General features: G+C 36.0%; 1 protein-coding gene across 1 annotated transcript in view; it reads right to left on the reverse strand.

The window, feature by feature from the left end:
* PIK3C2G (phosphatidylinositol-4-phosphate 3-kinase catalytic subunit type 2 gamma) overlaps positions 1 to 17975 on the reverse strand; it is a 384724-nt gene that overhangs the window by 299243 nt on the left and 67506 nt on the right. Inside the window, exons 6-7 of the mRNA XM_021690398.2 lie at positions 14478 to 14580; positions 8756 to 8826 (exon numbers count right to left, since the gene is read on the reverse strand). Of these exons, the coding sequence (XP_021546073.1) occupies positions 8756 to 8826; positions 14478 to 14580 (174 nt within the window). The remainder of the gene's footprint in view (positions 1 to 8755; positions 8827 to 14477; positions 14581 to 17975) is intronic.

The following is a 17975-nucleotide window of genomic DNA, read 5'->3' on the forward strand; positions in this document are numbered from 1 at the left end:
TGCATAACTTGATAGGCTACAAACATATTTGAAAACCTTAGAACTCCAAAAAAAGTCCATGACAAATTAACCAAACCTCTCAAAGACTGTTCATTGTATCAAACTACTCTTAATTCAAAATGTAAGTTACAAAAGGATTCATGAGCAGATAATGACAAATACTAACATCAAGAATTGTTAAATATGCAAAATCTTGAAGAGAATTGCTTTCAGCATTAATGACATATATTTATAATAGATAAGGTTGTCTTTGACATCAAACCTCTGTGTTTTTCTTTCCTGAGCTGCTCTTATTGCTCCAACTTGATCTATGCTTTGGTGGAAAAGGTGTGAGATTAGTAGAGGTTCTTTTGACTTCACTTATCAAAATTATTTTCCTAAACATTATGACTTTCCCTTCCTATTTGTCCTAAAAACTCCTGAATTGAATTGAACAAATCATACAACACAAAAACAGTGTTAAAACACACCAATATATTTTACAATAGCTGCCTTCTCAGCCTTTATTAAATCATCATTTTAGTTGCATTACATATAACAGTTCAAGACAAAATTCACAGACTATGTAAAAAGTCAGTGGAGGTATAGGAAAAGAATTGTGAAAAATTTTGGTTATTGGAGGGAAGGTTTTTATATAAAATCTGACCCTAGCACTTAAAAGACCCTCAAGAATATATACCTAGTTCAGCACCTTGCTATTAAATATTATATTTATTTTATAGAAAATCTCCTAGAAACTAATGAAGGTATGTGATTTGCCCAACTTCTAAAAGGAAGTCAGGAAGAGGAAAAGTGAAAACAAAGCTCCTGCCATCTAGTGTTTGATCTTTTAATGACACCATAAAGTGGTCTGAGGAGGGCTGGCAGAATAGCCTTGTATTTCAGAAAGCAAAGTCCTGGAAGTCACCAAGATGGCAAAGTAGGAGATCCCAGCCTCTTTCTTCCCACAGTTAGACAACTACCCATGAACAAGAACAGCTCTGGGAGAGTTTAGGAATCCTTCTAAGAAACTTCCACAACACTGTAGAACAACAACAACTACAAAACCTGAGAATAACCACACGAAAAGGGAAGAGCGGGCAGTTTCATTTTGCCTGCCTCATCCCATCCTGCAGGCCAGCATTGCTCACTGCCAAGAGGGAAACCCCCTTGCTGGGAGAGGGAGAGTGGTGAACCAGCAGCTTCCCCAGCCTTTTGGGCCACTACAAGAAGGACCTGCATTGGTTTTACTCCATGCAGACACCAGCAAAGCAGAGATGCATAAAGACAGCTAGGAACAAGGAAGAAGGGCTAGGGCTACCAGTATCAGTCACACAGTGGGAGTTACTATGGTTCTCAGTGACCTGCTCTGCAGAGGGCCCCAGTAGTTTTTACCACTGAAGAAACCAACAACCAACATAGCAGCTGCAGACCTCCCCTGCAAATTTCACTGTTTCCCCCCACACACAGGTATTCACATTCACAAACAGCAGCTGCTTGAGTCCCTCTCCACTCCCTTCCTCACCCCACTGCCACCGCGGGGCTGACCTGTAGCTGGTTCCCAAGCTGTGCACCTGCAAGCCCTTGGCCTGAATTTTGTACTGGCCTTCACTGCCGTGCATATGTCTTAGGGAGACACTGCAGTCACAGGAATGCACACTGAACAGCCAGGGTCCCCACAGCTGTTTGTGGGCCTGGTCCTGGCCCTGTTTCCTGTCATTGACTCACACAGTTGGGCTTGCTTGCAACCAGCCCCTCCAGCTGTGTACCTGCATCTAACCAGCCTGACTCCCATAACAGCCTCCACTGCTGTGCACATGACCAAGGTCTGCAGCCACAGGAGTGCATGCCAACAGCCAGGGTCCTCACAGTGCCAATGCACCTACAGTTAGTCCTAGTCCTTGCTGCTGGCCCTGCCCTCCCCCACTATATGTATGTCTGCAACCAGCCCCTGCCACTACATAGGCACCTGCAGCTGGCCCCTGCAACTGTGTGTATGCATGACACCAGCTCTTGCAACAACCACTGCCTGTCCTGGTCCCTAGGTACTGGACCTGGAGGCACCACTGAAGATGCCAACAGCACTTGCAGCCATTTCAAGGACCCTAGCACTTCAAAGGACCACAGAGTTAATGTTAATGTTGTGGGCCCCAGTGGCCTGACCTGAGGAGTCATCACACTCACCAGATCTGGGTCTTCCACATGACTCTGCACTTGGTGCCCTGCATCACTAGACCGAGGGTCATAGCATGCTCCATTGTGTCTCACCTACAGATGAAGGTCCTTTCCTGAGGTCAGCCCATAAAGTCTGGAAGATGTGACTGCTTCTTCCCATGCACAGACACCTATGCAAGGCTCCAGGGATCACAAAGAGTCAGGGAAATATGATTCTACCAAAGGAACACAGTAAACTTATAGCAACTGACCTCAAAGAAATGAAGATCCATGAATGGCCTGACAAAAAATTTAAAATAATTGTTCTAAAGATACTCAGAAATATAAGAGAACACGGAGAGACAATTTAATGAAATCAGCAACACAATATAAGAACAAAATGAGAACTTCAACAAAGGTATAGAAAAGATAAAAAAGAACCAGAAGTTTTGGAGCTAAAGAATACAGTGGTTGAACTGAAGAATTCAATAAAGAGCTTCGGCAGAAGGGACCAAGCAGAAGAAAAAATCAGTAAGCTCAAAGACAGATTATTTGAAATTACTTAAGCAGAGGAACAAAAAGAAAAAAAAAAGGAATTAAGAAGGCCTATAGGATTCATGGGACACCATAAAAAGAAACAATGTACATGTCACTGGAGTCCCAGAAGGAGAAGAGAGTGAGAAAGGAGCAGTAAGTTTATTTAAAGATAATGGCTTTTGAATTTCCCAAACCTGGGGAGAGATTTGGACATCCAAGTTCATTTAATAATAGTTCATCTCATAATTTCAGTCCAAAATGATTTCTCTAAGACACGTAACAATAATAAAACTGTCTAAAAGCAAAAACAAGAGAGAATTTCAAAGGTAGCAAGAGAGAAAAATTTTTCCTCTTAAAGGAGAACCACCATAAAGCTATCAGTGGATTTGTCAGCAGAAATCCTACAGGCTAGGAGAGAGTAGGATGATAAATTTAAGTTGCTGAAAGAAAAAACAAAAACAAAAATAACCCCTGCCACCCAAGAATACTTTACCTAGCAAAACTGTCCTTCAGAAATGAAGGTGAGATAAAGACTCACAAACAAAGGCAAAGCGAATTCTTCGCCATAAGACCTGTCTTGGAAGAAATGCTAGTTCTTCAAGCTGAAATGAAAAGATACTAATTAGTAACAGGAAAACATGAAAATATGCAATACACCTTTCTGGAAAGGTAAGTATATAGTTGGATTCACAATACTGTAATAGTGATGTGTCAATCACTTAACTCTAGTATAGAGGTTAAAGGGGAAAAGTATTAAAAATAGTTGTAGCTGTAATTATTGTCAATGGATATATGATATAAAGAGATATAAATTCTGACATCAAAAGCATAAGATTTTGGGGCAGAGTAAATAGTAGAGTTTTTATGCAAATAAAGTTAAATTGTTATCAGCTTAAAAGAATTTTATATCTGTAGCATATTTCAAGTAAACCTCAGAGTAAACACAAAACAAAAACCTATCACGGATACTCAAAAGGTAAAGAGAAGGGAATCAAACTATACTTCTATGGCAAATCAGCAATTCAGGAAGGAAGGCAGGCAGGGTGGGAGGGAGGGAGGAAGGAAGGAAGGACAAAACAGCCAGAAAACAATTAACAAGATGTCAATTCTAAGTCATTATCTATCAGTAATTACTTTAAGTGTAAAGTTTTCTCTCTCCCTCTGCCCCTCCCCCCCGCTCATGCTGTCTCTTTCTCTCTCTCAGATAAATAAAATTAAAAAAAAAAAGGTGTGGGGTGCCTGGGTGGCTCAGTTGGTTAAGCGTCTGCCTTCTGCTCAGGTCATGGTCCTGGGGTCCTGGGATTGAGTCCTGCATGGGGCTCCCTGCTCAGCGGGGAGTCTGCCTCCACTTCTCCCTCTGACCCTCCCGCCTGCTTGTGCTCCCTCTCTCTCTCTCAGATAAACAAATAAAATCTTAAAAAAAAAAATGTAAAGTTTTTCAGTCAAAAGGCAAAGAGTGGCTGAGTGAATAAAGGCACAACTATGTGCTGCCTGCAAGAGACTCCCTTCAGCCTCAAGGACACACACATTCACAGCGAAGGGATGGAAAAAGGTACTTCATGCATATAGAGACCAAAAATGAGCAGAGGTAGCTTTACTTATATTACACAAAATAGACTTTAATTTAAAAGCTGTTTTAAGGGGCACCTGGGTTGCTCAGTCAGTTGTCTGTGTTCAGCTCAGGTCATGAGCCCAGAATCCTGGGATCAAGTCTTGCATCTGGCTCCCTGCTCAGTGGGGAGTCAGCTTGTCTCTCTCCCTCTGCCCCTTCCTCCACTTGTCTCTCTCTCTCTCTCTCAAATAAATAAAATCTTTTTAAAAAGCTGCTAAAAGAAACAAAGAAGGAGCAAAAGGACTACTATGAACAATTATATGCCAAAAATTTGGACAACCTAGAATACTGGATAAATTCCTAGAAAATACCACCCACCAAGACTGAATCAGAAAGAAATAGAAAATCTGAATCGACCAATAAGATTAAGTTGGTAATCAAAAACCTCCCAACAAAAAAAAAAATTCAGGGGCAGATGGCTTCATTGATAAATCCTACCAAATTTTTAAAGACAAATTAATGTCAATTCTTCTCAAACTCTTCCAAAATCTTGAAGAGGAGGGGACACTCCCAAACTCATTATATGAAGCCAGAATTACCCTGATGCCAGAGCCAGAGAAGGACACTACAAGAAAAGAAAACTACAGGCCAATATCCCTGATGATTATAGATGCAAAATTTCCCAACAAAATACTTGCACACCAAATTCAACAGCACATTAAAAGGATCATATACACCATGACCGAGAAAATTTATCCCTGGTATGCAAGGATGATTTAACTACACAAATCAATAAATGTGATAAAGCACATTAATAAAATGAAAGACAGAAATCATTGATCATCTCAATAGAAGCAGAAAAAGCATTTGAAAAAAATGTAACGTCCTCTCAGAAAAACTTTCAACAAATTGGGTATAGAAAAACATCTCAACATAATAGAGTTCATGTATGACAACCCACAGCTATCATCATACTCAGTGGTAAGATGTTGGAAGTACTTCCTCTAAAATCAGGAACAAAATAAGGGTTCCCACGCTCACCATTCCTATTCAACATTGTACTAGAAGTCTTAGAGTAATCAGACAAGAAAATGAAATAAAAGGCATTCAGACTGGAAGGAGAAGTAAAATTGTGTCTGTTTGATGATGATACAATCTTGTATGTAGAAAATCCTGAAGACTCCACTAAAATACTCTTAGAACTAATAAATGAATTCTGTAAAGTTTCAGGATGCAAGATAAATATATACAAATCAGTTGGGTTTCTATACACTGACAATGAAAATTTTGAAAAATTAAGAAAAAAATCCCACTTACAAAAGCATAAAAAATATATTTAGGAATAAATTAAACCAAGGAAGTGAAAGATCTATACACTGAAAACTGTAACACATTGATGAAAGAAATTGAAGAAAACACATAAATAGACTTTCAAGATTTTAGATCAGAAGGGTTAATATTGTTAAAATATCCATACTACTTAGAGCCATCTATAGATTATATATTTTAAGTAAGCGCTGCACCCAACATGGGGCTTGAACTCACGACCCTGAGATCAAGAGTCACATGCTCTACTGATTGAGCCAGCCAGGTGCCCCATTCAATATAATTTTATCAAAATTCCAATGTCATTTTTCACAGAAATAAGAAAAAAAACAATCCTAAAATTAATAAGGAACCTCAAAATACCCTGAATAGCCAAAGCAATCTTGAGAAAGAACAAATCCGGAGTCATCACACTTCCTGATTTCAAACTATATTACAAAGCTTTGGAAATCAAACGAATTATGACACTGATATAAAAACAGTCACATAGACCAGTTGAACAGACTCCGAGAGCCCAGAAATAAATCTACACATATATGGTCAAGTATTATTTGACAAGGAGCCAAGAATAATCAATGGGGAAAGGATAGTCTCTTCAATAAATAGTGTTGAGATAAGTGAATATTCTCATGCAAAAGAATGAAATTGTACCCCTATCTTAAACTTTAAACCTTGCTCTGCACAGCAAAGGAATGAATGAACAAAATGAAAAGGCAACCTAGGTTATGGGAGAAAATATTTGCAAGCCATATTGATAAGAGATTGATATCTAAAATGTAAAACTCAACAGTGAAAAATCAATCCCAATTTTAAAAAAATGGACAGAGGACTTGAGTGGACATTTCTCCTAAAAAAAATGTATGCAAATTGTCACGAAGCATCTGAACAACAAGTACCTGAACAATATCATTAATCATTGGGGAAATGCAAATCACAACCATAATGAGACAACACCTCACACCTGTTAGGAATGGCTATTATCAAAAAGACTCTTGTCAAACCTGTGGAGAAGAGAACCCTGGTGTACTGTTGGGAACGTAAATTGGTACAACTGCTCTGGAAAACAGTATGAACGTTCCTCAGAAAATTTTTTAAAAAAGTAAAACTATCATATCATCCAGGATTCTCACTTCTTGTATTAAAAGGAAATGAAATCACTATCTTGAAGAGATAGTTGCACTCCCAAGTTCATTGCAGCATTATTCACAATAGCCAAGACATACAAACAACCTAAATGTCCATTAATGGATGATGGATAAATATATACACATGCACACATATATATACACATATACACACTTATATAATGCCATTATATATAAAATAATATAAAATATGTCAGTAATATAAAATACTATGTATAAAATAAAAAATATACTCTGTATACAACTTTATATGTAAATATAAAATTTTATATTTATATATGTGTTATATATAAATATTTTACATACATTTTATATATAAATATTTTATATGTACTTATAAAATTATATACAACGTATAGAATTGAAGTGGAATAAGACTGACTGAGAGTTAGACATTTGGTTTTAGTCCTAGCTAGAGCATTAATTATCTGTATGATGGTTGACAAATTTTTGAAATTTTCTGTGTTTTAGTTTCCTTACCAGAGGATAAGCAGCACTACCCTGGGGTTAAAGAGAAGGTGTGGAGGAGTTAGATTCTGAGGCTAGTCTGTCCCTTTCAGATTTCCTCTAGTCTTCACTGTGGCAGAGCTTTTGCTTTGCCCTAATTTAACCCTGTGAACACCTGTACTGCACAATGGTCAAGGTCACCAGTCTTCTGTGAAGGACCAGACAATGGCAGGGTGAGGCAGGAACAGAAGGAAAACTGCCTTGCTCTCACCTTCTTATTCTAGCCTCCTCTTGTTTCTCTGTGCCCCAGGCAGCAGCTGTCTACATGTAAGTCACAACCCTCCACCAAACTAATTCAAAACAGTCCTTTGTCTTCCAAGGATTTCTCCCTTTGTAAAGAATTTGTCAGATTTGATGTCTCTCTCTACAGTTTTTTTTTTTTTTTGGATAAATTTATTTTGGAAAAAGGAAACTACAGCCTTTATTAATATGTCATTTTGATGGGAGCCTATACCTGATCAATGTAATTAGCTATAAAATAAAAATTTGGGTTAGATTATATTGAAAATCCTCCCTAGTCCTACCCATTCTATGATTTTATTGTTGAGGATGAATATTTTGGGGGAAATAAAGAGAGGCACATATGGAGAGACACAGTAGTTTAATAAAAAAAATATATATATATGGTCCTTGTAAATTTCAGACAGTTGGTCTTTGCAAATTTCAGGCAGACCTAATTTTGGTCCTACCAGTGATGAACTGAGTGGCCTTAGGTAAGGTATTTAATCTTCTAGAACTTTAGTTTCTTTGATTCTGAAGTAAATTCTGTGTCTTATCACAGGGTTGTAGGAAGAATTAGATGAGATAATGTATGCAAAATGTACAATAACTCCACTAAAGTGATTGATAGCTATTATGAATAGTCACTAAAAACAATTTTAACTCATATTTTTATATTGGGATTTGCTTCAGAGATTAGTGATATACACATCCGATACCCCATTTTTTGCTCATTCAGCTCAGAACAACTTTAATTCCAGATAAACCCATAGAGTAGCACCGATATCTTCTCCCAGTTTAGCTTCTTGATGGGTCTATTTTTCAAATAATACATACATACATTTAGATATCAGAATCAATTAGGATATGTTCATTTATTGTCATTTGAGCTTTCCAATTTGAATTAACACTCCTCTGTTTATGATATACCAATTATTTTTAGGGAGTTCAAGAAAGAAATTTAAAGCAGGAGGTTTTGACTTGCAAAGTATGGAAATTCAGTTATACAAAGAGCTTAGTGACACATGCACACTCAAAATCACAAAATGAATGAGAAAAAAAATCCTTGAAAATGTAAGAACTGGTAGCAGAGAGATTTTAAAATGAATGTTAGATTGTTCTGGAAGGTGTTAGCAGCTCTTCAAATGTATCTGAACAGCTGTGAAGAATAGATAGTTATTAACAAAATTTGCCAAAGGGAGATATCTATTAAAAGTACAACAGCTTCCACGGTACTAGTGAAGGGACAGTTTTTACAATCAACTGAAAAATATTGTGATTTGGCACTTGAGAACTCAGTCAGAAACTAGTCTTGGAACAAAATAAAATATCTTACCTGGATACTTTCCAAATATGCATGAATTCTAGAAGTGGGTTCAGATAAAACTGACTGTGGTCATCTTCATGCTGTAGACAGCAGAATATATTAATATTTATAGAGTGAATAGGAATGAGTACCAGATAAAAATAAGTCTGTAACTTCCTGCTATCATTTTATTCACCTCTTTTGATAACCCTCATTCATCATTTTAATACTTTGTTTTAAAGACTTTACAAGATTCTTCTTAACTCTGTAAGCACTCTTTTCAAAAAGTGAATCAGAAAACTGGGCTTTGGTTGAGGATAAACCTCAAGGACAATTGAAAAACATCCTGGCAGCACCAAGATCAAACATTAAGTTCTCCTAACAAGAAGGCAGTTTTGCAGACACTAGTTCACTGACATACATGCACAGTTTCTTTACATTTAGGCTGTGGATGCCATGGCAGTATGAGACTTGACAGCTTGCCAGATTGGCTGGCAGACTCAGAATGAACTCCATTTTTCAACTTTACCACATCTTGCCTCCCAAATGTTAGTGTAAGAGGAGTTATCAGGAGGCATGTGTTTTCTCCCAAGATGAGCAGAAACTACTCATCATAAAATATCAGTCCTGTGGTCCATATGCATAAATACACAAACACACACGCATACACACACACACACACGCCCCATAACTCCTCGATTAGCTCTTCTGCAACAGGCACTCATGAAAATCCTATGCAAGTCTGCAAGGGAGAATGCAATATACTCCCTCATAATGGCACTATTTCACTATGCATAGCTTTGTTAAGTTTGAGAGCTGAGTGTGTCCCTAAATGCCTGGAGTGCATGTAATCTTGTATGTTAATATACTATCTATTCTTAAAACTGCCTATTAGAACTCCTGACAGAGAACATCAGAAGGAAAACCTTTATACGGCCTAAGGTCAAAGGTATATTAATATTTTTATTGGGTGGTTTTGTGAGGAAGAGTAAGGAAGCTGTTACATGGAAAAAATAAGGCCATCCCTATAATACAATACTTTGAATGCATGCTATAAAAAAGAAACACTTTCAGAAGAAGAAAAGAAACCTCTTTCTGAAGTTAAAAGCAAGCATATAAATAATGACTTATTTGCATCTTTCTGTATAGCATAATCATATTCATTTTAAAACCACTTTCCTTGGCTTCCAGAGATGCTTTTGGGGGAGAAATTGGCCTTTGTCATATTGTCACTTATAAGAAAATTATTTTTGTTTAAAGGAGCTCAAAAGTCTGGAGAACAGGTTTGAGCAGTTGTCCATGGACTGTATTTTACACTTTACTTTTCTCCAAAGCGAAGACCATCCATCCTTTCATCTTAAGGAAAAAGTTAAGATGTTCTCTTCTGCCTTTGTCATACAAAAATCTACTGTTGTATGTGTTCTGTGAATGTTTCCTTGAGCTAGAATGAAATCTTGATTTTATGATTAATATCAACAATGTTGGCAATACTTATCAAATTTGAGAGAGATAAAGAGAGAACAATTTTTTTATAAAAGACTCAGTTATACACATCTAATCAGGACGGGGATTGTAAAATTTTGAAATCTAGAAAGATTTCTAAGGGCTGTCAACGTATTTTATGAATAATCTCATGGAACAAGAATTAAATTACCATATTTCAGTATAACACAAGCAAATTTAAAATAGGAAAGGCATCTGAGATGAATTGAGTTTTGTAATATGCTTGTAGAATTAGAGAACTCTAAAGTATCTACTGTAAGGCAATGGTGTCAATAAATTTAATGGAATGACAATCATCATTATGTTCCTAGTATTATATAGAAAGAATATCATAAGCCATTTTATGTTATTTTACTGGAAAGAAAATATAATTGTTTATAAATGTTTTTATACAGCAAAAGTTATGAAAATCATAGAGAATTTTGACACCACATTAAACAATAGAATCAAGAGAGGAGACCATTCAGTATCTCCTTACCATATAGAGTTTTTAATAGTAAAAGGCTAAAATACCATCTAGTCTAACACCCTAAGTTTATTACATCAATAATTGATACTTGTGTAGTCCTGATTAGGCACAGGCACTGATTTAAGCTCTTCATTTACATTTCTCAATTAAGTTCTTATAATAATAATCATATTAGGTATGTATTACTCACATTTTTTAAACCAGAAAACTAGAGTGAATATAAGCATTTGTCCAAGAGCAGACATTTGAATTTGGCAGTACGAATCCAGAATCTGTTTTTAAACAAGTTGCCAAATCAGTAAATTTAACACTCTTTATTTTTTAAGTTAAAAGCTAGGTCTATATGCTCTAGGATTTATACATAAAAATAATCACCACAGCTGGTCCTTCATATTCATCTGTATCAGGTCTTCTTACCCTAGGCTTTAGAAGCATAGTTATCTTTTCTTTCAAAGCACATATCTCTATCAGACTTTTTTAAAAAAATTATTTTATTTTACTTTAGAGAGAGAGAATGCATGTGAGCACGTGCATGAGTAGAGGAAGATTCCCTCCCTCTTCAAGCAGACTTCCTGCTGAGGGTAGGTAGAGCCCTTTGTGGGGCTTGATCCAATGACCCATGAGATCATGACCTGAGCCAAAACCGAGAGTTGGATACTCAACTGACTGAGCCACCCAGATGCCCCTAAGTCTACCAGCCTTTTAAATGTGTATTTGTTTATTGCATGTCTTCTTTACTAGGATGAGAATTCTGCATTCTAGAATAAGTAATGAGATGTCTTGTTTGTCTCTGTATCTCCAGTGTTTAGAAGAGTGCCTGGTATATAGTAGGTGCTCAATTATCATTTGTTCAATGAACAAATAAGTATAAATCTGCATATATATTTTCTCATTCATAATTTTGAATTTTAAGTAGGTTCACTAATCTATTCCTTCACATATGAGATCCTCAAAGGCAAGTACTAAATATGGCATGTAAAAAGTATTTAAGAAATATTTGTTGAATTAATTATTTTTAGATTTTATATGTAATGTACTTAGCATGGTATCTGAAAGTAAATCCTTATAGATTTTAATAAAATGTAATATCTTCTCTTTGGAAGTATGATGCTAAAAAAAAATCCTTCAAGAACCAGGATTTTGGGAGATGGAAACATGGAATGTCTTTCTAATAGTCTATATGGAGGCCACCACCACTCTTTAATTGAGAGTCAGAGCTGGCTGAATGAGGCTGGGATTTTGTTGATTTTGTTCAGTACTCTAAAGTAGGGCCTAGTACACAGCAGTTACATAGTTAATATTTTGAGTGAATGGAGAATATATAAACATCTGTGTCATCAAGCATATTATCTATTTTTAAATAACAGTGTTAGTGCTAGGAAAAGTTGTGGATGAGAAAAAGCATTTATACTCTTTACCTGTAAACTGTTGAATTAGCCAAGAGATGGTGATATTCACTGTAGGAGTAAAGTTTGTGAGTTGAAGCATAAAAAAGGCAGCCATGTAACTTACTTCCTGCTATGATCCAAATGACACATTGAAAAGCAGGCATTTCTAGTGACAGTTATACACTTTACACCCAGAAATGATTATATGCTTGTCCCAACAGCATATGATAATACCCCAGAGATACTTAATTGGCTGGCATTATGATATAGTGAGCTCTGTCACCAGACTAGCTTTGCTCAAATCCCATCTCCCTTATTTACTAGCTGTGAGACTTTGGGCCATTCAGTTACTCTTTTGAATTTTCAGTACTTTTATTTAAAAAAGGAAAATAATAGGGGCGCCTGGGTGGCTCAGTCGTTAGGCGTCTGCCTTCGGCTCAGGTCATGATCTCAGGGTCCTGGGATCGAGCCCCGCATCAGGCTCCCCGCTCCGCAGGAAGCCTGCTTCTCCCTCTCCCACTCCCCCTGCTTGTGTTCCTGTTCTCTCTCTCTCTCTCTCTCTCTGTCAAATAAATAAATAAAATCTTTAAAAAAAAAGGAAAATAAGAGTAATTATCCCTTTTTTTTTTTTGCTCTTGAGCTGTTGTGAGTTAATACATGTAAACACCTATGATGTCCCAGACTTTGGGGTAAGTAGAATAGCTGTGGAAAACAAAACAAGGGGCACCTCGGTGGCTCAGTCGGCTAAATGTCTGACTCTTGATTTCGGCTCAGGTCATGATCTCAAGGTCTTGAGATCAAGCCCCCTGTCAGGCTCAGTGCTGGGAGTGGAGCCTGTTTAAGATTCTCTCTCTTCCTCTCTCTTTGCCCCTCCCCCACTCTCTCTCTAAAATAGCAAACAAACAAAAAGAATATATATATATTCATATATATATATGGCTAGAATTTTTACCAATTGTGCTGAAAGTCACATCTAAACCTTTTGAGTTCAGTCACCTCTAAATCTTAAATGTACTTGTCATATAAATTGATAGCATAAAGTATGGGCTATGGAGACTGACTGGGTTCAGACCCAAGCTCCTCTGCTTGCTTACTAGTCCCGTGAATATGATCTGGGGAAAGTTATGGAGCTCCCTGTGATTCACTCTCGTTATTTTTAATAATATTTGCCACATAGAATTATTGTGAAGTTTAAATATAATAGAAATGTGAATTCCCAGACATAAAATACATGTCAGTACACATTGTATCCGAGTAGTGGTGTTAAATGGATTTAAGTATAAACCTTAATTTACATGAAACAAATGTTAGTGATTTGTGAATTACTCCCAATGAGATAAGTTATTTTTTAGCAACATGAAAGTTCTCAAGGAGAATAGAAATTCTAATCATACATTTTCTCATCTTACTCCATGTTGAAATGAAACATTATGATTTCAGCTTTTTCAAAACATTGAGGACAATTTGAAGACTCTTAGGATATATTAATATTGAGAGTATTAGTTGTACTTTATAATGTTTCTCTGTGGAGATTTCAGATGCATAGCTCTGGAGCTGTCAACACTGGCTGAGTTGAGTACCAGTTCCAAAAGATTTTTCTAAACAACTCTCTTTTGGCCTCATTATGTTATATTCCACATAGATATATTGCAACCTAATGCACCACCTGACACTTTTTATGATGAAACACCTCAAACTAGAAAAAAAAGAAAAAGAGTCATGCACTGGAAATCTGTTTTCTGATGTAAATGACAGGGTGATGGGATTTTTGCTTAAAGCAGGTAATTGGAAGATTCTACAGATAAAGCTGCCAAAATATCAAAGTTCATTGCATACTGTGCAATTTGGGTTTGAAATAACTGAAGACATCACATAGGGAATAAAATTCATATCTAACAGCATGAAATTGTGTCATTAAAGTACAGTAATCCCTTTTGAGGTAGTTTTATTATATATATTATGAATATTAATCTGTCCTGATTTAAATTGTGTTGATACCGACATAAACAGTCTTCAGATAGAATGAGAGTTGTGTTATTTTTCTTTCTTCAGTGGTTTCCCCTTCACATTTTTTATTCTGTTCACTTCCTAGTGGCTTCGTGGATAGTATGAATGTAATAACTTTAATAAGTTTCTCATAAATGATTTTTCCAAGAGGCCAATTGATTTGCTATTATACTAAGGTTGCAGTAATGTGTTCATGTAATTGCTTCAGTCCAAATTGTTAACAGGCATTTAGATAAATATTTCATTATGTTTCAGTAAATATACTCAAATGAACATGTATTCATTAAGCTATGTAATTCCAAATTGACAACAATCCATAAAGATAGGAATATTGTCCTTAAAATGATCAGCTTGCAAATTGAAACCAATGCTAAGAAAATCTTACCTGTCGAGATAACTTTCCTGGAACTTTCCCATTTTTCTGCAGATTGAGTTGAATAACAGATTTATCTTTCTGAAATATTTTGTGGCTCCCCAAAGAATAATCACTAGGGAGAAAAAAAAATGAATACAGTCATTTCCTCCCATAAAACCCCCAAGTGTATGTTTTCCTTTTTTCCTTTTCCTCTTTTTTTTTTTTTCTTTTTTTTTTTTTTTTTTGGAACTTAGTCTGGTAAAAGTTTTTTATATAGCCTTAGTTTTATACATTTATTTAAAAATATATCCTGATATTCATTTTTAAATGACAACTTAAAATATTACAGTTATTAAGCTATTACAATTATTTTTAAAGTGTATCAAGTTAGGGACGCCTGGGTGGCTCAGTCGTTAAGCATCTGCCTTCGGCTCAGGTCATGATCCCAGGGCCCTGGGATCGAGCCCCACATCTGGCTCCCTGCTCCGCGGGAAGCCTGCTTCTCCCTCTCCCACTCCCCCTGCTTGTGTTCCTGCTCTCTCTATGTCTCTCTCTGTCAAATAAATAAATAAAATATTTAAAAAAATAAAGTGTATCAAGTTAGAAAATGATTAGATACCTTTAGAATGGACATAAATTATAATAAAGAATATTTTCCATATTCAGAGTTAGTTTTATCCGGCCATCTCAAAGCTGAGGACAACATGCTTCTGGGAGGTCTAACTGATGACACGAAGTGTATGTGGAGACCATATGGAGCAGTGAGGTGGAAATGTCATAGGCTTTAGAGACAGATATACTAGCTCCATGATAGGCAGGCCAATTAAACTATCTGAAACTCAATATATACTTTTTAGAATTGATATTATTAATATCTACATCAAAGGGTTGATGAGCAAATTAAACAGAAAAAATATCCCTACATATTTCAGAAATTTCTAATGGCATAATTTTTCTTTCTTTTTTCCTCTGTCCCTCCCTCCTTTCTTTCCTTCCTTCCTTCCCTTCTTTCCTTCCTTCCTTCCTTCCTTCCTTCCTTCCTTCCTTCCTTCCTTCCTTCCTTCCTTCTTTCCTTCTTTCCTTCTTTCCTTTCTTCTCTCCCTCTGTAAGAGTCTTTAAAAAGGATGAATTTGTTCATGTATTTTGTTTAAGGATCTTAGTTAAATATATGAAGGGTTTCAGAAGAGGAAAAAACCTTATATATTAAAACATTTGAGGGAGGCCCTTAAGGTGATACATTCATTTATCTGGAAAATTCACTAAATATTTGGGACCACTTATTTTCAACAATGGCAGAAAAATAAAGCATTACTCTGTTGATAGCTACTAAATTTTCTGTAAATGTTCTTATTTTGACAATTGCTATTTTTTTTTAAAGAAAACTCAACACCTATCCAGTTGTCAAAAAGGTGAATGTTAGTATTCACAACATGTGTTCTACACCCTATGTCCCTTCCTCCTGTTAGATTCCCGTCCCAGTGCTCTCCACGAGCTCTATATTGCTCCTTGAGTTATTTCTATTGCTAGTCTAAACATAAGGAATGGCATGTGTTTTCCTTGAGCTCCTGCCTTCCTCATCACCCAAGTTCTGCTCCAAGGGCATTCTCCATATTCTCACATGGATTCAAGTTCCTCTCCTTTCACCCCCCAACCCCAAATCCTCTTTCCATGCTTAGAGTCCTGTTTTCCTATTCCTCTTCGGGGAACCAGCTTAAGAGTAGTAGCCCACCTTGCTATCAAAATTTCCTTTCCTCAGTGTGTTGAAGTCTGGACAATGGACCCCAGTCTAGTGACTTCAGTCTCGGATATCGTTACTACTTTCTTGAACTAACTTTTTTACTTCACCCACCTGTATGTATGCCCCTTACTAGGGCTTCCAAATAAAATAGAAGATGGCCGATAAATATGAATTTCAGATAATAGTGAATAATTTTTTTAGTATGGGTATGTGTCATGTAATATTTTATATATAATTTAAAAATTGGGGGTCTTTATGAAATTCAAATTTAACTGGACAACCTATATATTTTCATTTACTAAATCTGCCAATTCTACCCCTTTCTAAAAGTAGGATCTAATTCTTCCCTTATCTTTGCCTCACTCTGTGTATGGATGTGTGTGTGTATGTGTGTATGGCAAGATCTGAGTAATTATCAGATTTGGGGTAATTATCAGATTTTGCAAGTCTCTTTTTTCCCCTATAACTCATCTCTCCATTTTTTAAAACTTACTTTATAGGAATGTAGCCTCATGGAAAACATTTGAATTGTAGTAAACTGTAAAAAATAAAACAGATAAGAAAAATTCTCTTTCTCTTTTCCAGAATAACAATTACTCGGTGTTTATGGCACTTCTTTTGTAAGTCAAAATAAGTGGCCAAGTACATATATATTTCTGTTAAAAATGAAATCATTTTATTTTAGCTATATCTCTAGCCTATAGCTAAGTGTCTTTTAACTCATTTTCTGAGACTGCTTTATAATCAGAAAATTTAAACTATCTCACTCATAGCAATGCCTTTTGCTATGTTATAGTTGGTTTATATTAACTATGATTTTTTAATTATTTTCCTTCATTTGTTGAGATTGAGTCTTCTTTGAGTCTCTTCTTTATCTTTAGAGGCTTGGGAGACATAAATGTATTTTTAATCTTCCAGTGGTTACCTAATTTTTAAATAACATGTATCTTAAGTCTTTTCCATTGTAACCTCAATTTAATCCCAGTGTTTATCACACTATCAAATAAGCCTTTGAGCCTAAAATGACTTCAGTTCATTTCTCTCCCATTGCCCTCCAATTGCCCAGTTAGAGACCATTTTCAATTGTAGTTCCATATTCTCTTATCACTAAACTGATGAGATCAAGAAAAGTGTAAATATTTTAGTATATGTGCTGCCGAAGTGAGCACAACAAAAGTGTAAATAAAACAAAGTTAGAGATGGGAATTATAAAAAAGACATCTTAGAACATTTCCTTTTTTAACTAAAAATATCTAAATAGACTCTCAATCGCCTAAGTTTTAATATCAGAGTAAAGAAATCCTTTGATATAGGATGCAGGGTCTGTTGAGTACAATTTTATGGCTTCTTTCTGGCATAAACCAAACCTGTAAGTAATTATCTCTAACTTCTAGTTCCACCTTCTTTATAAAGAGCATGTACTTGGACTTGAAGAACAACCTGAATAAGGAATTGGTTTAGATTTTTATAATTATTGCTCTAATCTTTTATTTTTATTTTATTTTTTATTATTATGTTATATTAATCACCATACATTACATCATTAGTTTTTGATGTAGTGTTCCATGATTCATTGTTTGCGTATAACACTCAGTGCTCCATTCAGTATGTGCCCTCTTTAATACCCATCACCAGGCTAACCCATTCCCCCAACCCCCTCCCCTCTAGAACCCTTAGTTTGTTTCTCAGAGTCCATAGTCTCTCATGGTTTGTCTCCCCCTCCGATTTCCCCCGCTTCATTCTTCCCCTCCTGCTATCTTCTTCTTCTTCTTTTTTTTTTTTTTTTACAT

The sequence above is a fragment of the Neomonachus schauinslandi genome, chromosome 5, assembly GCF_002201575.2.
Source record: "Neomonachus schauinslandi chromosome 5, ASM220157v2, whole genome shotgun sequence".
NCBI lineage: Eukaryota > Metazoa > Chordata > Mammalia > Carnivora > Phocidae > Neomonachus > Neomonachus schauinslandi.